At 39.9% G+C, this 23760-nt stretch overlaps 2 protein-coding genes across 2 annotated transcripts in view; both read left to right on the forward strand.

Moving 5' to 3' along the window:
- Positions 1-3264: 3264 nt before the first annotated feature.
- akap17a (A kinase (PRKA) anchor protein 17A) lies at positions 3265-12989 on the forward strand. The gene is made up of 7 exons (XM_067603289.1): positions 3265-3401; positions 4691-5037; positions 5984-6202; positions 6584-6796; positions 8369-8517; positions 9979-10219; positions 10764-12989. The coding sequence occupies exons 1-7, from the start codon at positions 3395-3397 to the stop codon at positions 11661-11663; spliced, it is 2076 nt and encodes a 691-aa protein (XP_067459390.1). The 5' UTR covers positions 3265-3394; the 3' UTR covers positions 11664-12989.
- A 1426-nt stretch (positions 12990-14415) lies between these two features.
- Positions 14416-23760, forward strand: part of asmt (acetylserotonin O-methyltransferase) — a 28296-nt gene continuing 18951 nt past the window's right edge. The window contains exons 1-4 of the mRNA XM_067603288.1: positions 14416-14799; positions 16251-16425; positions 16761-16890; positions 18084-18152. Of these exons, the coding sequence (XP_067459389.1) occupies positions 14698-14799; positions 16251-16425; positions 16761-16890; positions 18084-18152 (476 nt within the window). The 5' untranslated portion in view covers positions 14416-14697. The remainder of the gene's footprint in view (positions 14800-16250; positions 16426-16760; positions 16891-18083; positions 18153-23760) is intronic.

A 23760-nucleotide genomic window follows, 5' to 3' on the forward strand; every position in this document is an offset into this window, starting at 1 on the left:
TGCTCAGTTGAGTTCAAATCAATGCTCAGATGAAGTATATCACAAACTGTGAACTGTTACAATAACGCAAGTAGACACACTTACGGAATTTAAGAAACACAGTGTCAGTAGCCAGAGTTTGACACAAGATTTTGAGGACTGATACTCTTAATAATGTCACGATAACAAATCAAAACAATATGATAAGCCTTCTCTGGACACTGGCGTGGAATCCAGACAGAATGGACTAAAGCCCCCAAACGAAGCAGGCTATTTCATCTGTCATGCCTGCTGACACCAAGTGATTGTCCTTGTCTGGTGGTGCTGAATAATTGATGATCTGATGACCTCCTGTGCCAGCTTTGGTCCGGCATTTACAGAAGATCCACAGCTTCCTGTCCACAAGCTGCCCGTGTAACACTGCACCCGATATATTCACAGCCAGTCCTCATTCTGCACCTGTTGTGTGTGTTTGTGTGAGTGTCTGTGTGTGTATTTTAGTTGTTAAACAGACCAAATGCCCTCTGAGTGATCTCAAGTCTACTCTGATCTAATTTAGGTCAAAATCTTGTTAGTGTTAGGATGAAAGACACAAAATTTAACCAAGTTTTGTTAGTATATTACACATAAGATGTAACAGAGGACAAGCTGTTCTGATATGTTTCGTTAGGCATGTGGTTGTGCATATTATCCCCAGTATGTCACTTGGGAAATATAGAGGAAGTTATGTGAGAGGGATGTGGTACATTTCCAGTATACTCAAACAGAACACATGGCCACAGCTTCAACTTTCCGCTTGTGGCATGATGATGCTCTTCTGGCTTGTTTTCTCGCCCTGTCCTCAGCCTCATGTTCATCAGAACAAATCAATCATATAAAGATGACATGTAAACAGCCATTACATATTACAAATGTGTTGCCTTGGTAAATGTAAATGCTCTAAAGTCAGAGTTGGCTCTTTTGATGCACTCTTGTCTCTGTTATTTCCCTCATCCAGTCAAAAAAGATTTATAGAGGTCACTTAAAGGCTGAGCTTTTTCCTGGGCCTGTGGTTTCTATAGTCGTGTTGCCTTAGGCAGCCTATCTTTTAGATGACTACTGATGGGGACAGAGCAGAGAGGCTGTCTGACTGCAGCTACTGACCTACATACACAGTGAAGGGAGTAATGCCTATTATGTAAATTCCTCTGCCATCTTTTCAGGGAAATGGTGCCAACTTTTTTTGCCCGGGGCCTCCACTGTTGGACTAATCCATGTCCAATCTAAGCACATCTCTCGCTCTTTCCCCAAACAGTTACCACAGTGTTAATGACAAACATTCATACAAAGCCTACAGTAACTTCTGACTAGCAGGGCTAAACACACATCAAACAAGTGAGAAATGCGCACTGTCAGCTGACTTCTCTTTTGTCTCATGACACATTGGCGTCAGTCCTGTGATGAAATATAGGATGTGGTTGTAAGGGTCATGTCTAAAATCATTAGTCGAATAATTGATTAGTTGGTTGATTGAGTTCAATTCAAAGAAGTTCAAGCACACACATCACAGGATAACACATGATAAAATGACACAACAGTTAGAAAAAACTAAAAAGGAAAAAGTATAAAGTGCACATTGACAGAGTATATATTAACAATAATAAGTGCAATAACCAAAGTGCATATTTTAAAGTGAATATTATATAAAAAAAGAGTGCTATGGATACCAGTCAGTGCAAAGTGGGGATGGGATGATTCCCCAAGGGAGTTTCCCCACATATGAAGGCTGCCGATCTTCTATTATAACAGAAAATAATTATTTTGACAATCATTTCAGTCATTTTTCAAGCAAAAATGCCAGAAATCTGATAGTTCCAGCTTCTCAAATGTGAAGATGTGTTCCTTAACACTTATCAATGTAAACTGAATATCTTTGGGTTTTGGACAGTTGGTGTGACAAGTCAAGCGATTTGAAGGTGTCACTTCTGGAAAAGAAAAAGAGCTGTTTTTGCCTGTATTTTATCATTTAATCAAGAAAATTATCTGCAGATTGTTCAGTAATAAAAATAATTGTTAGTTGCTGTCCGAAAGAGTACAGTTTATTCAGATGATATCAAACAGAGCATGGAAAACATCATCTTCACCACTACCACTACTGCTATTATTACTACTGCTACTAATAATAATGATAATACTATATATACAATCACAGAGCACTTTATTAGGAACAATCTAATGCAATCTAATATAAGTTCTGCCATAAATTCTATATTTATGAAGCTTATACATCTTCAGTTTTTGATGACATTGTCAGAAAGGTGGTAATTCTACTTTATGTTTATTATTGAGGTCCTAGTGGGTGGTATTGGTGTGCTGAAGTGCATTATATTGAAAAGTGCTCCTAATTTTTTGTCCACTCCATTAACATACATGATGGGGACAAAATATTAGGAAAACTTTTCAATAAAATGCACTCTACACTTTTTACAGATGCACTATTGAGAGTGTCCTCTCTGGCTGCATCACGGCCAGGTATGAGGGCAGCTCCAAGCAGGACTGCAAAGCCCAGCAGAGAGTCTTCAAAGGTGCTCAGTGCATCACTAGGTCTGAACTGCTATGCAGGACCTCTATCTCCAGAAGAGCATGAGGAAAGCTCGAAAAATCATTGAAGACCCCAACCACTCAAGCTACAGACCCCTTCCACTGATACCATCAAGCAAGCGGTATAGAAGCATCAGAGCCAGATCCAGCAGGCTCAGAGAGAGCTTCTATCTGCAAGCCATCAGACTCCTGAACTCTGGGACACACACACACACAGACAGTCTCTTTCTCGCTTCCTCTCTCTCTCTCGCTCTTCCTCTCCAAACATGTACACTTTCTTCCCTACTAGACAATATTAATATTTTTATCAGATGCATTTATCACCCACCACTTATGTGCAATATCTATTTACCACTTATGTGCAATACCACACCTGCACACCAATGTGCAATATAATGTATATTTTTATGTTTTTGAATTTGTCTCTCTTCTTCCTCTTCTCTCTCTCCTTTTTAAAAAAAATATTTTTATTATATAGTCTAACTGGAATTCGAGCTTAGTGAAGCCAAATTTCACTGCCTCCAATGTTGCCATCTGCTCTGTTGCTGTGCATGTGACAATAAAGCTCTTGAATCTCTTGAATCACACTAATTGCATTAGATCGGACAGCTGTTCCTAATAAAGTGCTCTGTGAGTTTATACATATACATTATTCCACACAGTGTCGCTGTTCTGAAATAATGCCACTACATTATGCTGCACGTTGGTTCTTTTTAAGGGCAAAGTTGACTGCATGCGGAAGTGGCATGCAGTTGGATTGTTTCCCTGCAGTGTTTGGCTCTACATGATATCATCAGTATAAGTTTGTTGTTTTTTTTTACCAGGAGGCTAACTGATGTTGGGTAGGTGGCAGCTTAATACATCGTGATAACTGACGTTAGAATAACTTTATGTAGACGGACGGTGTCGAAAAGCTAAAAGTATGCAGTAACACTTGAAGCTAACTAGCCTAACGTAAGCTAACTAGAGACAACATAAGTGTTAGCTGTTGTTGTTATGAACCTGTCTAGTTTTAACGTAACCAAGGTTAATGTTAAAAGTCAAGTTTTCTGGAATAAAAACATGGTCAAACGTTAGCCATGCCGCTTGTGAATTACATTTAGCGTAACAGCCCTCTTCATTACATCGTGTTTCCCTTTGAATGTTTAACGCTAGCTGAAGTTTACCAGCAGCTGTACTGTTTAATGGTTATTCATAAGATCATTTACGCGTTAGCTAGAAACTATACTTTGGTAGCGTTTAGTCGCCATGGTTTAAGTTAAACTACGGTGCTCCTCTAGCGTTACTTGAAATTAGTCGTTAGGTAATAGAGCCAACATGAACAGCGTTGAATGTAACTGATACACCCGGTGTTTCGGTTTAACGAGTGACCGTGTGAGCTGGCGACTTTTAGCCGAACGTGTTGTGGTTGCACCAGAGCCGTTGCGCGTAGTGACGGTGTAATAGAATTTCCCGACTACCCCGCAGAATTGATTCCTATTCGCGTGAACGCGCACACACTTCAATCCACAAGCTCGCGATCTCCGCTTCGGTTTAAATATGTTTACTGGTAACAGACTTATTGTCTTCGGTTTACTGCAGGATAAATGAATAATGATAGAATAGGAAATCGGCGGGGAGACGGTTTTATGAGGGATTTCGTTTCACTTAATTTCGTTTCGCAAGTTTCATTAAATTAAAGGGGATTCAAATCCCCTCTTAGGCTATATTAAACAATTCAAGGTGTGACGCAAACCAAAATCTCTTTGTGGACCCATTTGTCACTAGTGGCAACAGGAGAGAGACTGAGGGGAGTCAAATTTTGTTGGGCCAGTTTTTACATCTACCAAAACCTGACTCACCTCTTATATTAAAAATGCAAGATGACAAATGACACAGCCGTTCAATTTGACTTTGATAAATATGTACATATCTGTGTTTATTATCTACACTAACCATTTACATAAGTTAAATTGTCCTCAGCAAGACACATTCACCTCTCGTAACATTTCTTATCATGTAGGAAACCAACCTTAGACTATGAGTTGGCAGTGCAGTTATAGCCTATTTTATATGAATTTTACAATTTCATGTTAATTTCCAGATGATAGCTTAACATGTATTAACAGTCTTGTCTCCAAACTTCCAACAGCTTCCCAACCTGTCTACAACATGACCACCATTGTCCATGATACCACAGAGGCAGTGTGCCTCTCCGCTGAGTACAACCTGTACCTCAAGCCCATTGCCAAAATGACCGTCAGTGTGGCACTGCCCCAACTGAAGCTGCCAGGTAAGAGCATCTCCAACTGGGAGGTAATGGAGAGGGTAAAGGCCATGGTAGCTCCCGAGCAGTTTTCAGTCCTGCGGATCTCTAAAAGCACCATGGACTTCATCCGTTTTGAGGGCGAGGTGGAAAACAAGACGGTGGTCAAGAGCCTGCTGAGTCGTCTGGATGGGAAGAGCATCAAACTAAGTGGATTTACTGATGTACTGAAGGTAAGGATGTCTTTACAGTGGAGCACAGATCTTGTGGTGGTTATTTGCTGTTTTCAGCACCTGTCGTATAATTGATTTCTCTGTGGTCAGTTTGCATTGTGTTATACAAAGGTGTTAATATTTTATTCACTCCACTTATATCAATGAAAGTAAACTAAATGTTAGAAATATCTCTAAGATTTACAGCCTCCATCATGACCATTAAGTTGAGTCAACATGCCTCTATAGCCAGACAGACATCGTAATTGGTCGCCCTGACTAATTGTAGAATCCAGCTGAATTTCTGCCAGATTGGTTGTCATTTAATTGGCGTCGTGACATGATCAATGACCTGGCTCTCGGACAATCGGTTGGACTTTTGGCATGTCCAAAAATTTCTGTCTGCTGTCTTGCAGTGTGAGCAGTTCCATGGTCCAATTTCCCTCGTAGCTGCTGACAAAGGATCAATTTTAAACTATAGTGAGCTTGTATTAATATTATTGGAGTTATCACTAGTACATGTTATGGCTAAAACTGCAGTCTTGTTTGAGACTGCTGTGATATAAAACTGAACTTAGCTGCAGGACAGACCACATTGTCTACATCTTCCAGCCATCTGTGGCTCTGTATTTTTCTTTTTTTTTTTCTTACTTTCCATTCATAGTAGATTTTGAACAATGCAGCATTGTCTTTCTTTCTTTTTGTCTCTTTTGTCTTTTTGTTTGTATTGTTTGCACAAAAGTTGCAGATCTTGGCTGTGCAGGAAAGATGATGAAAACGTGTAGTGTGATTTAACACAATGTACAAGACTAATTAAAATGCAGTGTCTGTCCATCATAGAAATATGTCAATAAGAAATGATAACCTTCAAGAATGAAGGATTTATTGCAGTTTATTCAATTGTCAGGGCCTTTGGAGTGCATTAATTTTCATTAGGTGTACCTAACAACTGTGTGTCTTTCCTCAGGTCCGTGCAGTAGAGAACAAGGTGGACTTCCCTACACGACATGACTGGGACTCCTTCTTCCGAGACGCCAAGGACATGAATGAGACTGTGCCGGGAGAAAGGCCCGATACCATTCACCTGGAAGGGCTCCCTTGCCGCTGGTTCAGCCAGAAAGACAGCCAGTACCCAGACCGCCCCTCTGAAGAGGTCCTCATCTCTGTCTTCCAGATGTTTGGCAAGGTTTGACATCTGTCTGTTTCTCATTTTCTATGTTTTAACTAACTTGAATACAGATTTCACATATGTCATTTGTTAGTCTCTTTATTTTAAGAAACGGTAATGTTCAACTAGAAACAACTCATGTAATGTGGCTTTCGCTGCAAACATAACATAGCTGGCTGATATGACATTATATCTGTACAAATTTTATAATTACTAAATGTTTTTTTCCAGCATTGTTCCCTCCTGTAATAATCGTATTTGACTGAGTAGACCATAATTAAATATTGCACATAATCACTAAAGTCATATTCAGAATATTATCGCATCATTAATATAAGGGAATTGAGCCAAAAATAACTTTTTATTTGATTTCATAAATGTGAAATCTTTTGACTGTAGGTGCGAAACGTTGACATCCCCATGCTGGACCCATACAGGGAGGAGATGCTAGACAAGAACTTCAATACATTTAGTTTTGGGGGTCATCTGAACTTCGTGGCTTACGTCCAGTATCAGGAGTACTGCGGCTTCACCAAGGCCATGGACACTCTACGCAGCATGAAGCTGATGCTGAAAGGAGAAGACGGAAAGGCAGTGGCCTGCAACATCAAGGTACTGTGAAGCACTACCTACACATGTTAATGGTTATGTCATGAACACATCAAGAGGTGATTTATTTTACTACTGAAATATTTCCCTCTCATAGGTAGTTGAGTTGACATCTCATCTTCTAAGCGCTTCAAATTTGAACTGCTCTCCTCAATAGAGAAACTGGTCAGTCAGGCTAATAGTGAACCTGTGTCATAGTCTGGCATGCTGGAGTAGTGGAAATACCTTACAGCAGAAGAACAGAGCAGAGCCATGTTTGTACTCATGTTACTGGAAAACTTTGTTTAAATGTTGGCTTCACCCCGGCCAAACAGTTTATCACTTATAAATGCGACCTGAACTTTTCTTCCCCTAAGGTTCCTGTGTGAATGCTGTGTGATCTAATCACAGTGTAACATATTGAGAACTGCAGTCACGGCTGGGGATATGGTCGTGTTCACACCAACACTTTATTAGCACTTCATGAAAAAACAGAAACCCCTCATTAATGTCAATCAGGCCACTGACATACTGCCAATAATGAGGGCTCCAGAAGAAAAACGCAAGGTGAAAAAGTTGCAATGCACTAACTCCTCCAAACAAATACCAAATATTTTTAAACCCATCTCCTGGGAGATTACTCTGTAACTCGACGTTGATTCTCTACTTTTTATATTCCGATTGTCAAGGCGGAGAAACAAAGGACTCGTCGTGTCTCGGCATCTGACAAACCGTCAGACTCATGGATGTTTTTTTAACACATTGCTATTTTTGATCTGGAATATCAGACGTGTTTTATGTCTGAGGCCACGAGTGAGTTGCCGCTGCAGTAGTGAAATTGTGGATGAGCAGGTTTCAGCAACGATTGATGAATTGTGTTGTTCAGAGTCACATAACAGCTTTAAGACCTTTTAGCGGAATGAGAATTAAAGCTGCATCGTCATCATTTCAGATCATGAGACGAGGGGGGGGAGCCACGTCCCTTAATCCACAGAATAAAGCCTCACTGTGAAATCTAAATGAGGATAGAAGAAGGTAGGGAGGATCTGGATAAAAGAGATGAGGAACAAAAGAAATAATTGTAGGTTGTCTCTGTGGTTTAATTACAAAGTTGCAGAAAGATAAGGATTCTTTTATAATCTCTACCAACTCTTGGCTGAACACATAAGCCTGCATGTGAAGTATTTAGTAAATAATAGTTCTCATCACCCTGATCAGTATTGTACTGTGTCTGTTTTAACCAAGACATTGTGTTATAATTACACTATATAAACTATCACTCTGTACCTGTGGACTATAAAACATCTAGCTATTGTTTATTTATTTACTATTTTTAAGAATAATCTTGCTATTGATTTTATTACTATATATATAAGTTTGATATGCAGCTGGTAGAGTGAAGCAAGTCAGTCATAAACGATGATGATGATGATTTTACTCTCCACCGTGACGAGACTGTTGAGTCTGTTTCCTCTGCATCGGAGTGTCATGATAGATGCTCAAACATTGGGAGAGGTTTTTTGAAGAGATTCCTCTGGAGATATCTTTTTGTAAGTGGCGCTGCATCTGAGCTTTTGTGTTTTGCGTTTTCTCCAGGTGACCTTTGACACCAGCAAGCACCTGAGCGAGTCGGCTCTGAAGAGGAGGAGCCTGGAGAGGCTGAAGTTGCAGGAACTGGAGAGGCAGAGAGAGGAGCAGAAGCGACGGGAGAAGGAAGAGGAGGAGCGGCGGAAGGAGGAGGAGAGGTACGACAGAAGCGTTACTCGACAAGAAGACAACCTTTTTTGAAGTTACACAACGACTGCTTTATTGGCGACGGCCATGTTCAAAACACTCTCCATGTACAACGACACCACTTCCTGTGTCTTCACAATGGAAGCTCTCACTTCTTCCCAATACATGATAACGTGTACTCTCTCATACAGGCAGTTATTTAGTCACCTGAATATAATGCAAATAGTGCGGAACTTAACAAGAAGACGACTCCAGAAGATTTACGTAACCTCAGCCCATCGTCTTATAGTAGTGCATTCATATTTTATGAGAAAGACAAAGTAGAAACTTAGAAACAGGTAGCAAATATTAGAAAATACAGTTTAAGTCAACCCATTGTTAAATCTAGTAAACAATATATGTAAACATTAATCACATGTTTTTGTGATTTCAACCGTCAAATAAAATTATCCAAAGTAATAATTTAGATAAAATTATGAATCCTAACCCTAAAATGTATTAATAGAGACACAACTACATGCTGTATTTTTGGGTTTAGCACAGCATTATAATGTTTTGCTTCCCAGTTTGAACACAAGAAAACGTAGTTGCTGCTTTTACACTTAATGTCATCCTGATACAATGTGAAGGCAGTGGCAACCGTCACCATGCAGTGAAGCATTTTTTTGTACTGATATTTTATGTCTTAAGTTCTGTCATTGGTACTGTCTTAGCAACAAGAGAGTACACAGTAGAAACACAATGTACTATAGACTGTTAATAAGGTTTACCATACAGAGACAAGTGCTTCACCTGCCCATATAGTTTACTTGCCTCAAGGCTGATTTATGGTAGGTTGATAAGTGTCGCTCAGTAGAAATTACAGAGTCGCACAACGTTTTCAATTTATGCTTTGATGAAAGGTGTCAGTCGTCTCCATGGTAACAAGACACTATCCTCCAGCCGGCTTGTTTAGTTACATTTTATCATCCTGACCAGGACGAATTAAACAAGGACGTTACAGTTATCTAAAGCAACCTACTATACATCATTTTAAAGAAACTGACAGTCTCACTGAACTGCTTGGTTTTATTGTTTTTAAACTGAGCAATATGTAAATATTTTGGAGCCAGAAATAATTTTTAAAATGTCAGAAAATCCATTTCAGTGCTTCTTTTTTTAAACAGAGACAATACTTCATTGAGAGAATGATAACTTTTTCTCATCCACATCTAATCTACTGTTAACTACCTTCCTGTGAGAGACGATAGCTTAGTATCAAGAACATTAATCGAGCGTCATCGGTATGATGGAAGTAACATTTTTGTTTTGGCAGATGAATATATCATTATTGCCAGACTTGAACTATTAATTTTTCACTCTACTTAGTACTAAGAAAAGTAACCATGCATCGCTACCCAGCACTGTTCAAGCCTAAAATTGCTAATAAATCAGATTCTCACAGATGCCAAACTTTTCCTTTTTTTTTCCAGGAAACAGAAGGAACAGGAAGAGGAGGAGAAGGAGAGGAGGAAGGAGGAGAGGCTGCGGAAGCGAGAGCAGAAACTGCGGGAGAGAGAGGAGAGAAGGAACCTGAAGAGGGTGAGGCGACAGCAGGAGGAAGAGCAGAAGAAGCTGCAGATGAAGATCGCCATGGAGGAGAGGCGACTGCTGCTCGCTCAACGTAACCTGGAATCTATACGGCTGATCGCTGAGCTACTGGCCAGAGCCAAGGTACACGAAGATACACAAAACACCTCTGAATGGGTGTACATACATCCATCTGGTACACAGCAATACACTTCTGATTTACCTACAAACATGCAGTGTTACTGAACTTCACCTGAGCATAGTTTTAACAAAATGTATCACAGTAAGGAGTGTAAATTTAGCATTTAGCATAACAAAATAACAAAATAGGTGGATTTTGGTACCTTTAGAGAACCCAGCTAGTCGTCTGTGCCTGTTTAACAATAGTAGAATTTTTCATAAATTTGATACTGCTTAATAAAGGGCTTGTGTGGTTTTGCAAAGGAAAATAAATCTGAATACACTGTGATATTGTTTCATGGTGGCCTGGAGTCTCGTAGCACAGTGTCTCGCCCTGACTAACCTGATTTTTTTTTGGATTTGATGCTGGTGCAGAAATATTAGGAAGCTTTAATCTTCAGCTTGTAAAATGAATTGTGACAAACCGTCACCCACAGGATATTGTTTCTTTTTTTTTCTCATCTTGTTTCTTTTATCTTTACCTACACCGTCTCCTCTTCCTCCACAGGCCCTGAAGCAGCAGCAGCAGGAGAAAGAGAGAGCCGAACGCGAGGAAAAGGAAAGGCAGGAGCAGGCGCGACAGAAGGAGGAGCTGGCCCGGCTTCAGCAGCTGGAGGCCTGTCGACGCAAACAGGAGGAGGAGCTGCGGAGGGTGGAGGTGGAGAAGGAGCGAGCGCTGGAGCTCCAGCGCCGAGAGAAGGAGCTCAGGGAGAGACTGCTCTGCAACATGTTGAAGAAGACCAGCGGGAAAACCACCAAACCCTCTGACACGCAGGACCAGGCCGGGCCTGTGACGAGAGAGGAGGCCTCAGATCCCGGCGGCGATGATGCGATGATGGGAGCTCTGGGCCGACTGAACGGAGTGAAGGCGGTTGAGGGCAAAGAGAGGCAGGTGTCAAAATCTAGTGTTCACTCCCAAGTTTCAGGGAAAAACAGAGCAACAGATAGGAAGAAGGAAAGGGAGCGGAGGAGGGAAGACGTGGCGAGGAGCAGACACAACCTGGAGGGAGCGAGAGACCGGGACCGCTCCCAAAGAGAGAGGAGCTCCCAGAGCCGGGGCAGGAGGAGGCGCTCCCAAAGCTACAGCAGCAGCAGGAGGAGAAGGAGCTCCAGCCGTCACAGGAGGAGCTCCAGCCATCACAGGAGGAGCTCCAGTCACCACGGCAGCAGGAGGCGCAGCCACAGCCACTACAGCAGGAGCACCAGCTCCAGCCGGGACAGGAGCAGGAGCAGCAGCGGGAGGAGTTACAGCAGGGGAAGGAGCCGCAGGCGTAGTCACCGAAGATACAGCAGAGGCAGCTCCAGGAGCAGCAACAAAAGCAGAGACAGGAGGAGTCACAGCCGTTACAGTCGAAGATACAGGAGACACAGCAACAGTAGAGACAGGAGTCACTCCAGACGACGTTAAACTCATCAGTATTAACAGTTAACCAATCGAGATATTCTCCAGTTCTGGCCTTGCATCAACAGTTCGACAGATTCAGCAGTTTCCCAGAATCAGCTCCAGGGATATCCAGGAACATCTTTACAATAAACGCTTAATTCAAAGACATTGAATCAGCATTTGGACTGTGGTGCACTAAAATTCTTCACTGAAGTTGAGAACACTGGCCATGTTTTCATTTCAGCCTAATATCAGCTCACAGTCTGTAGACGGTCACATCAGTGTAATGCTACTTTTTTTTTTTTTAAATCAAAAAACATGTTAATTACCTTTTTATTTCCTCCAGTTTTGTTATTGTGCATGAATAACTGATCTCTAAAAATTGACAAGTACAGAAAACACATTGTGTTTGTTACATTTGATGAGTCACGAGTTTGTTCACAACACCTGTAGCCTGACTTTAAAAAAAATAAAGCATAGCATCCTCTACTGACATGCCAACAACATGAATTTTAAGTCATTTTTAGAACAAGCCTACAAGCTCCTGAACTACTCTTCACGGCTGCCATAGACCTTTAAGTGGACTACTGAACTAACATGAATGGCTGCTGTTTCATTATAAATGTGAAGTTTCCACAGACTTGAAGACACTTACCTCTATGTTTAGACTGACAAGCAGACCAACTGGCTTCGTAGTCTTGCAGTAGCCGCCTAAAGTATTTCTCGTAATACTGCTTCAGTATTGGCTGTCGTTCTTGTCAGTATAACTACGCAGCAGCATATTTTGATGATCACCTAGTTTCAGTTAACAAAGGCCGTTTTTCTTTTAGTTTTGTTTTGGATTTCTGAATGTTTTAAAGATTTATTTTGTCTGAAAAGAAAATGAGTTTTCGAGTGCATTGAATTGTGTAAATACTTGATGTTGAAAGTTGGAATAAACCTCTGATGATGGTATAAATACATATTGGACCTGATTTAGGAAGCAGGCTTGGTTCATATGTTCTATACCAGTGATGGATTTGAGGTTTAAGGTTTAATCATTGTTTAGGAAACAAGCTGTTGGAATTCAAATCAAACCAGCAATTAAAAACCTGATATTAGGATGTAACTACTGCTTTCATGCTCACAATGTAGTGCCAGATACATTTCTGTAGCCTTACTGGTAACTGTACAGACTGGATATGAGCTGTGTTGAAAGTCAGTCTTAGTTTTGTTGACAGTTCTGCATTGAAATTGTTACATGTTTGTCAAGGCAAAGCACGTTTTGATCTGTATACCGTATGCTCATGGTCTCATGGAGCATGTCTTGCGTACAACACAAGCTGATTACAATAAAAAATCCAAGCTTGATCATTTTTTTGAAAGCTTTGTTTTCTTTCATTGAAGCTGGACTTTGTCAATCTTGTCACCACATTGGGAAGCCTTCACCCAAAATCTGGATGTGTGATATTTAGAGCTGCAACTAATTATTTTCATTATTGATTAATCTGCTGATTATTTCCTATATGTCTATAAAAACACCTGAAAACTATTAAAAATGGCTGTCACAGTTCTCTATAATATAAGCTGACATCTTCAAATTGCCCAGTTTGTTAGACCAACCATCAATTTACTATCACATAAGACTTAGAAAATCAGCAAATCATCACAAATGACTGTCAGGAACTGAGGAATGTTTTGACATTTTTTGCTTTAAAATGACAGAAACTATGAATCAATTTTTAAAATGGTTACCGATTATTTTTCTAATCAATCAGCTAATCGATTAATTGACTAATCTTTGCAGCTCTAGTGATATTTTCACAGTATATGCTGTAGCTTAACATTTGAATTTCTTCACTAAGGCAAAAAATCAGAAGTGTTAAAAGTCTCCCTCCACTCAAAACTGTGTTTTTCTTGTTCCTTGAGTTGGATGTTTGTGCAAAGTTTGACACTAGAAGTCTGTTTTCACATTCATCTGCTGAAAGTAGAAAGTTTCCAATGAGAATAAACTTTTCAATGAAGTAGGAGACATCATGTGTCCAGCAGCAAAACTTTTCAAATGAGGGCGAAAGTAGAAGTCATTTCAAGGATTTTAACGAGTTGCCAGAACTTGTTTTTGTGGAAAAAACATGTTCGACACAGATAATTATTCAAAATATCATCTTAAAACATGTCAGAAGAGGATCTTTAAATATCAGGTTTATTATGTTCTGCCACGTCATTACTTTTTCTTCATTGTTAGCTCGTACTCCACTGTGGTCAACAAAATTATGTCAAACATGCTTCTTGTCAGTCAGATAGTGTTTAAAGTTTGCATATTTAGCCTTCTAGGAGCCATGAGCTGAGCAACTGAAAAAAAAACCAAAACATCTCTGTGATATATAAAGTTATTTCCCCAAAACCTCATGTGAAGCCAAGGTCACACCTTACCCAACTCCAGCTGTCATGTCTGCATCCTGTCTGTACACCACCGGGTTAATGAACTGCGCAGATGAATAATTAATAGTCAAACTGATTAGTAGCTGTGTAATCTCATCAAGGCATGTGATGTGACAGTCTGTGTCATTAGGTTCAAAACTACCATTAGTCTCCCAGCGTAAGTGCAATCAGGCCATATGGAGAAGAGTAGGGGAGCGCATCTTTCATGAGACTTTCCCCTCAGAGGTTTGGCACTCCTACAGTGTCGATCATTTTCGGGGTCATTGAAACTTTGTGGAAAACAGGTCTGGTATGAGAATGCACTGTGAAAGTCTCCATTTGAGTGTGTGTGATAATAAACAAGGCGGCAGTGTATGGCAACAGAGTTGTTTCTTTGTCCACTGCAGACTGAGCCCCTGCTCTAATCTGGGTTATCTGGCTGTAATCAGCTTAGCCCACTGCTACTCTCGCTGCTGCGGCTGCTGCTGGGTGGGCACTTTCTGTAGCTTTTTAGTCTGGTTCTGTCTTCACTCACATTCACACAAACACCTGTTGAAGTGAGCTGAGCAGACTTGCAGCAGTGAGGCTCAGTTCACGAAACACAACAATCAGTTTTTTGTTGTGTTTTTTTCAGGGGAGTCCTCTCCAAACTGTGTCCATGGCTGGTCGTCTAGAGATGGGTTCAACTGAGGGGAAACCTGCTGCTGACACATACCCCAGAAAAATACTGGAGTATATGGAAGGCTTCCTTATCTCAAAGGTAACACATATTTGGTGCATACACACACACACACACTCACACCTGATTTAGCCTACCTGTTCTCAGTTGAAAGTTATTGGCAAAATAGGACTTTTTCACAAAAAAACTTGTCAGCCCTCATTAAATACATAAAACACATATTTCTACCATTTAGACCTGTGTTTTTAGTTTGACATGAAAATATGTCTTCTGGTAAAAAGGCCAAGAGTGTCATCTTAATGGTTACCTGGATCAATAAGGATCCAAACAGACAAGATGTTGATTGTTGGAGAAGCAAAAAGTTGGGACACAAAAGAGAAAATGAAGGAATCCTTTGTTATACATAAGTAATGCACCAGGAGGTGTAAAGTAATGGAAGAATGGGAAAAGGTTAATAGTGAGTAGAGCTGCAACGATTGATCGATTAGTAGATCGACAGAAAATTAACTATTTTGATAATCGAGTAATTGTTTTAGTCATTTTCTAAGCATAAATATCAGATGCAGCTAGCAGCTTCTCTAATGTGAGAATTTGAAGTTTTTCCGTATCATACACGATACTAAACTGAATATCTTTGGATTTTGGATTGTTCGAGTTAAGTCATTTTTTATTTATACAGCCCATTATCACAAATCACAGATTTGCCACAGGGAGTTTTAACGGGAGAAATAAATGAAAGAAACGTCAGGAAGAGCAACAGAGGAGAGAATCTCTCTCACGGATGGACAGACATGCAATAGATGTGCAGATGTGTGGGCAGAATAGACCAGATAACAGAATTACAGAAATACAGCACAGGATGAAAAACTATAGATGGATTGATCAGATAAAACAGGACATTTGACATGGCCTTGAGAAATAATGATCATTTTTCTCTATTTTCTGTCATTTTATAGACAAAACAACTAACTGACAAAAGAATCAGCGGCTTAATCTATAGTGAAAATAATCATTAGTTAATCCACAAATACTAGAACATATTTTACATACATTTGACCTCTCAAGTTTTTTAGCCATTTTGTGTAAAATCAGCAAACAGGTATTCAGTGTCTGACTGATTAAGCCGATCAAACCACAGATTGTCCTCTAAAAAACTATCCTACTATCTCCCATCTATCTTCCATATCGTCTTAAACTATAAATCTACAAGCCACATATTAAACACAAGTCTTTTTAGTCTTCATTGTGAATGAGAGTCGTCTACTATCACTCAACATAGTGTAATAATGCTGAAGCATGACACACCAAAACAAATGATCTACAAAGGTCACATGGATGAAAAACTGTCTTTCTCTGTTGAAATAAGTTATCAGAACGATCATTATTATCCAATCCTGATCAGTTTATATATATATATGTGTACTGCTTCATGTGAATATTGATAGTATTTATTGATCTGATATTCAGTGAGGGGGTCCTGCAGATAGAGCTCTATATTATATTCTATACTCCGCCTCCCCTCTCTGACCCAGACGGTGTTCACGTCCTGTGAGCTGGGTGTGTTCGATGTGTTGCTGGGTGCAGGGCGCCCCCTGTCCGCGGAGGAGATCTGTCAGGCGATCGGAGCCAGTCTGGATGGCACAGAGAGGCTGCTGGCTGCCTGCACCGGCCTTCAGCTGCTCAACACGCACCAGGACGACGGACGAGGTCAGTATACACACACATATACAAGTAGCATGAATGTAAAAACTCAAAAATAGTCTAAAAGAGTAGAAGCACTAACACTGAAAAGACAATTATTGTTAATTAATTAATCAACTAATTGCTTACAGTGCTTTTTACTGACAGATTTTAATTCAGTTCAGTTGTCACCTCCGGTTTGTACACCTCCCTCTGTCTCCATCTTGTCTGTTTTCCACTTTCCACATCTCCCACGTACGACACAAAAGGTCAAGCTCTGTCTTAACACCTTCAGAGACTCATTCACAGTCATCCCCCTCCTCTGTCTCTCCTCCTCCACTTCTCCCACTCCTCCATTTCAGTGTTTTACAGTAACACAGAGCAGGCCAGTATCTACCTGACTCGCTCCAGTCCTTTATCCCTCTACCACTCCATCCAGTACAGCTCCAGAACCATCTACCTTTGCTGGCATCACTTGACCGACGCTGTCAGGTCAGTACACATCCCTGCCCGCAGTTTGGACACAATTTCACACTAGAAGGAGTTTCTACTACATTCCTGTCGAGAGTCACCATCCTGGCAAGCAGAAACATTTTTGAAAATATGAAACCAGTTAAGATTCGATTATGATTCCATGAGGTTTTCTGAACACTTTGAATGTTTCTGATGTGCTTCAACACTTTAAACACATGCACATAGTGATATTTGGGGTTGGAATTTCATTTATTTTCGATTAGTGACCTCAGATGTCAAGGAGTCTGAGAAACTGGAGTTCTCATGAGATATTTACTTGAATTTAGCTACAGTATTTTCAACTAGGAAGGTATTTTTTTCAAAATTCCTACATTGATAGCATCTCTTGTAAAACTTTTACAGGCCACACTGGTGTGATTTTATCGTTTAAATTATCTCTGCTTGCTCTTGTAAGAATTTAAGTGTATTTTGTAAAAGAACATTTAGGAACTAGAAATAGTCCAAACCAGAACAGCAAGTAAAAATAAATGATTAAACAAATGGTTGCCATAACTGCTTAGAAAATAGGTCAAGGTTAAACATGTATGATATTATCCAGTTAAATGTAAAAGCTCAGAGTGAAATCATGTACAAGTGAGCAGTGATTGATTGTCAGATTGCAGTTTTGATCCGTAGCCTAAGAATCTGGATTTCCTGTCCTCCTTTTTCTGTTTGAACAACGTCTCAAGATGGATTCTAGTCTCATTGTTATGTCTGAGGGACGACAGCCAGCAGCTCTCAGACAGCGTGACTGGATTCGCTGTCGCTGTCGAGTGAACTCCATCTGTTAGAAACTCTGAAAAAAAAGACACATCAGTAAAGATGATACCTAAAGGATAAAAGCATCTCGATGGAAGTTGCTGAATGAAAACACATTTTCTAATTTTTTTTCTTTTAGCGTTGTGAAATAGGAGCATGTGGTGTAAAACAGACAGGACGTGATTGTGAATTCATGTAAACACACTTCTCTCCCTGACCTTATTGATTTAATCTACTTCATCGTACTTCGTGAGGTGAAGCCGAAGCAGATTTTAAATACTGTATTGAGACAATCGATACCTGGATCCCACATTTCTCTCAGCAAACGCGACAAGAGAAATCAAACAAGTCACATACGCGATATGCATAACGCTATCAGCTATCATATGTGAATATTTCTGTCTTTGTCCTAGAGAGGGAAGAAATCAGTATGAAAAGGCTTTTGGAGTCAGCTCTAAAGACCTGTTTCAGGCTCTCTACAGGTAAGAATCTGTCTTTGATGAAAACACACACACACACACACACACACACACACACAGATGAAACACACACTTTTGCTCATTTACAGTCCATCCTCGTCTCTCCATCTTAAGTCTATATGTCACTCTCCTCTCTCTTCCCCCAAAAAAACTGACTGGTGGGATTCATTAGGAGGCAGGGGATGTGTGAGGGAGCGAGAGAGAGGGAAAGAGAGAGAAAATACATCTCTCAGCCATTGTCCTTGAGGTCTAGTGTGTTTATAGTATCTAATGCCCACAGTTTTAATGCTTCACTGATCTGCTGGTCAGCAGTTTTCAGCGGTCACACGCTCAAATTTTCACACTTTGTCCGCTAATAGATTTTGATTGGCCTGCCTGAGAACCTGAACTGCAGAACGCTGCCGGTCCCGAAGGAACGGGGACCGTCAAAACTGAGAAATATCTCGCTAAAACGTCCCCTCGTCTTGTCCTCATCATGGCACAATTTACAAAACATCGTACTTTGAGGAAAGAGGATCTCAGGTGCACCAAATGGAGGTTGTTAAAATGCACATTTGCCTGATCACCCACACCATCTCAGTAAAAGTAGAAAGTTGAAAATGTGGAATGTGGTATGTTACTTTGCATGTGAACTAATGCACATGTAATTTGCTATCTTTGGATTTTTACATTTCATGCAGTTGTTGTTTTTGTTCACTGCTGGTTATTGGGGCTTGTTCATTAATTGCATTATTTCTGTATTTGCTGTTTTTTTTATTGTTCTCACATCCTTTCGCAAAGCACTTGATCTCAGAGAAAGTGAGTAATTGGAGATAGATGCATGCAAAATGAGAATATTAAGAATATGATCCATGCACACATAATGTAATACAGCCTTGTACGGATGAATTTGCAATTCAGCTTTAATTGACTGAAAATGCATGAAAAATGTCAACACCTGTTCACAATTGATATAATGTGGAGTAGCAGTTGTTTGTCCCTGCTGATTTCCCCTGTGAATACTGTGGGTAAATTAGCAGGGGAAACAACCACTGGAGTCATTCAGTGCATTCTTGGAGCTCTGTAGCAGGATGATTCGAAGCTGGCTGGATGACTCAGACTCCTGTTTACTCATCGCCATTTAACCAGCCATGTACTGCACCTGAATAATTTACAGCCAAGTCCCATCTACAGCTTGAATTCTTACACTCGGAAAAGCAGGAAAGATTCGGAGGAGAAAAAAAAAAAACTGGCGAGAGAGCACGGATTTAGAGATGTTTGAGATTCCGAGCACATACAAGATGTTGCATAGTTTTAAATTCTAAAGATGAGTGCTTGCCTTTTATTTCTACTTTTAAATTATTTTGCTCATGTTGGGTAAATGTGTTGTCTCAATACGTCAGACGGTTTCAACCTACACAGCTGAATTCACCTCACTTCATTTCAAAGGCATGATTCTTTATCTCAAACATGTAGAAGTGATGGCATAGTCAGGTATGTGAATTGATTGCCTCAATTAGGAGGTCATCATAAAATATCATATCATCAAGCAGCATGAAATTAATTGAAAGTGCATTTAATTAAAAGTAGAGGATGAAATATAGAACTATAGGCTATTAACTGCTTAATGACATGATATTAAATGTAATGCTCTTATCTGAGGTTTGATTACATCTTAGGAGGAGAAGTACATTTGAATGGTCACTTGCTTATTAGCTATGACTGGGTTCTTTAGGTTTAATACATGTTTGAACAAGTAAAAACACCATCAGGAGCCTTGATCAGCTCTTATTCCGATTATAAAAGCTGTGTGATTATAATATTGTAAAGAATACATCATGTGTTAATCTCAATAACGTTTTATTGTAGTGGTTAGTGTATCTGTGATACAAGACGGGCAACTTTGGGAAGCTACTGCCTATTTCAAATATTGAAACTTATAGCTACGATATTAATAATTTGAAAATATCCCTCCATGGTTGTATTGTAGATTAATCTGATGATTATTTTTTCGATTAATCGTTTTGTCTTTAAAACGTTAGAAAATAGTGAAAAATGTCCAAGGTGATGTCTTCAAATGTCTTGTTGTGTTTGATCGCCTTTCCAAAATCCAAAGATAATAAGTTTACTATCATTTATGACACAGAAAAGCTTCAAATCTTAACATTGGAGAAGCTGAAACCTGCAAATGTTCAGCATTTGTCCTTAAAAAATTACTAAAACCGTTAATCGATTATCAAAATAGTTACTGGTTAATTTTGTCGATCAATTTTGTGGTGATCGACTAACCGATTAATAGACTAATCATTGCAGCTTAATTTCTAATTAAGTTCCTGAAAGTGTCTCACCACCAGTACCCACAACTTGAATTTCCTGCTCACTTTGCTTCCTTATTTCATTGTGGGACAAAAAAACATACAAAATTTATTATGAATACTGATGGCTTTGTGTATTGTTAGCATTGTCACTTCTCCAGTGTGACTGCACAACATACATACTTGTGGGAATTATAGTTTAGTGTCTAACTGTCTGCTGTCATTGTTAGAGTGTTTTTGACTTCTGCAATATTTTGCCAGAAAATCAACAAATATAACATAATATTGCTAAATGATATAATAATCTCCATGTTGGTAGAAGAGTGGAGCAGAAGTGGATCATTATTTTCTTCCATTACTGCTGATAAGATGGAGCAAAGCACACAACAGTGTTCAAGCAGCCATGAATCATAACTCAGTGTGTACAGATATGACAGAGACCTGCGGGGATGTTGAGGAGTATAAGAGCAGACTGATCATAGACCTGGAGGACGTTACAGTCATATATAAGGACAGGGGTAACCAGGTTAAGCATCTTACTTTCAGTATGACTGTACGTGCATGTAAATCTACTCAATCATGGACAAAAAAGGGCTGCACGTGTTGTCATTGGGGAGGGCATTAGATATCCTATGTCTAAAATGATCTCAAATTAAAGCTGACAGTCTGCTGTTTGGCCTCACAGTCATTTCATCTTTTCACATCAGATGTAATCAGAGTCAGAAGCCACAAAACACCAAACAATGAGTCACTTTCAGAGTTCCTCTTGAGGTCACTGTGTCGTCTGAAGTTGGGTCACATATCAGATGGTTGATAACTTTGCCGCAGTGAAGTTTGGATAAATAAAACTCTAATGTTACAGAGCGGAGGATGCTCAGAGTCAGTGCGGCAGGGCAGAGTGCTGGTTGATGAGGTGGAGATTCCTCAGAGCAGCAGCAGTCACCACAGGCTCTTATCTTCTGTTGCACCCTGTTTCTCACACACACGCACACTGCATCGCCATGGGGAGAGACTTTGTGTGTGTGTGTGTGTGTGTGTGTGTTTCTGTTTATTGTAGACTTTAAGCAAGTAGACCCTTTGGTGAAAGCAGAAAATGATAAAGAAACTTTTGCCTCAATAGAGCGAGACATAAATGAAAGAAAGTCAATGTGAGGAATAGAGAAAAAAGTCATTACCGGGGACAAAAACAGAAATGGGACAATTAAACATTGGAGCTCAATACAATAATGCGTTTACAATATGACTAATATAACTGACACATTATGGATTGTGAGGTCTTATTCAGAAGGTGCGCATTTGTTTAGATATATACAGATGTGTTTGTATAAATGAAGTGTGTATGTGCACACAGGGATGTCATGCAGTCAATTTTTTATCAGTAATAAACTGCTTTGGCATCTATGTTGATGATCAAACCACCCCCATATCAGTAACTAACTAAAACTATGGTTAAATTATATGTATTAACAGTATATGGCATTTAAAGGACCAGTGTGTAAGATTTAGGGGGCTCTATTGGCTGAAATGGAATATAATATTCATAAGTATGTTTTAATTGGTGTATAATCACCTGAAAATAAGAATTGTTGTCTTTTTATTACCTTAGAATGAGCCTTTATATCTACAAAGGGAGTGGGTCCTCTTCGACGGAGCCTGCCATGTTGCACTGCCATGTTTCTACAGTAGCCCAGAATGGACAAACCAAACACTGGCTCTAGAGAGGGCCTTTTATGTTTGTCGTGAGTTTCGCAGCCACCAGAGGTTCTCCTACATGCTTGGAAGGGAGGATGCCAGTAAATCCCGCACACTGGTCCTTTAAAGGAAACTTCTGGTTTATTTGAATCTGACGTATTTCCCATAAATGTGGCAGTTGTGACTCTCATAGAAATATATACGTACACGCTGCATTGGCTGCTGGATCGTCAATGTGGCTGCCATATTGGACCAGGCGTATGCGTCCAGCTAACTGGAGCTCCCTGCAGCTCCGTTATTGATTCAGATACACATACTGACGGTTCTTGGGGCAACCTCCGTCAGCCTCCTACTGCTTTAGAAATAAACATGATTTTTATGTAAATCGCAAAGTTTATTTGTGAGTCTGAACATAAGTAAACACAAATTAGCCGCCTGTAGCAGCATTATGGCTAAATGCATAGGGAACTACATCCAGGGCAGTTTGCATGTTGGTTTGTTTATGTCTGAGCCTGTGGGTAGCTCAGCATCTGTTCATGCTCGAGAAGTAGTAACCTAGAAGATAAAATGAACTTGTTCATGTCTGTGAGTTTCCAAAGTGCAAGGATAAAATGACAAGATCCACACTGAGCAGTTTTCATGGACTACCACTGGATGATAGAGACTTACATACTTGAAATCACATTTTTCTTACCGTGTGGAGCTGAACGTTTGATCCAGCCAGCCTAGGGTGGTGACTGACAGATGGCTCCAGTGATAGAACTTTTGCTCCATTGACTTGAGGTGCAGTTTAGTTAGAGAGACTAGAGGGGGGCAAACAACATAAAGTTGTAGTTGTTTTTAAAACCCAAAACGTTTGGGGCTTTTGGGAAATCATTCGAGCTGTAACCGAAGAGGCTATGCCCCTGTGACGAATTTTTCCTAGTGCATCTAAGATAGTGTATCCTACAAAATCACTGAGTGCCAGGATTTATACTGCTTAGTATAAATCAGTGTCAGGGTTAGGGTCCTGGAAATAAATTATTTACCTCTAGGACTAGAACAGAACTGGGAAAGCTTGAAAAAATGAACACAGTGCCATACATACCATTTTGACACCTGCATGAACTGAAAAAATACTCAACATCATAGCATCATATGAACTTCATGAACTTATGAACTCATTATATGAACAGAAGCTTCACAATTTTAAAAGACCTCCTTGATTGGTGAAGGGGTGTGCCATCTTTCATCACCAAACTGCTCAAGTGTTCCCTCAGTCCAATTCACAGAACTCAGAGGAGCTTTGAACCCTTTGGCACCGGGATTGCAGCTGTTCATTATGTCAAAGACGCTGTAAATCATCTGAAAGCAAATATTTGCATTAACTGAAAGCATCTGAATCATCACCATGTTTCCATGAATTATTAGCCTAATTTCTAAAATATAAAGGATTCACTATTTGCAGCATGGCCAGTAAACTTTGATAAGAAGCAATGTTTGCATGTAGTATTACTGCAATCAATTCAGCTGTTTGACTGTTTAAACTGTGAATAGCAAAGGTCTCTCAATGTGCGCAGAGGTATTGTCACAGAGCGTCCCAGTGTCTATGCAGCCAGGGACACCTTCATCCTCCTTCATCAAAA

The sequence above is a fragment of the Thunnus thynnus genome, chromosome 11 (assembly GCF_963924715.1).
Source record: "Thunnus thynnus chromosome 11, fThuThy2.1, whole genome shotgun sequence".
Taxonomy (NCBI): domain Eukaryota; kingdom Metazoa; phylum Chordata; class Actinopteri; order Scombriformes; family Scombridae; genus Thunnus; species Thunnus thynnus.

Coding starts and splice junctions, on each gene's coding strand:
- akap17a (XM_067603289.1), top strand. Junction 5,038..5,983: donor GATTTACTGATGTACTGAAG/GTAAGGATGTCT, acceptor GTCTTTCCTCAG/GTCCGTGCAGTAGAGAACAA. Junction 10,220..10,763: donor AGCTACTGGCCAGAGCCAAG/GTACACGAAGAT, acceptor CTTCCTCCACAG/GCCCTGAAGCAGCAGCAGCA.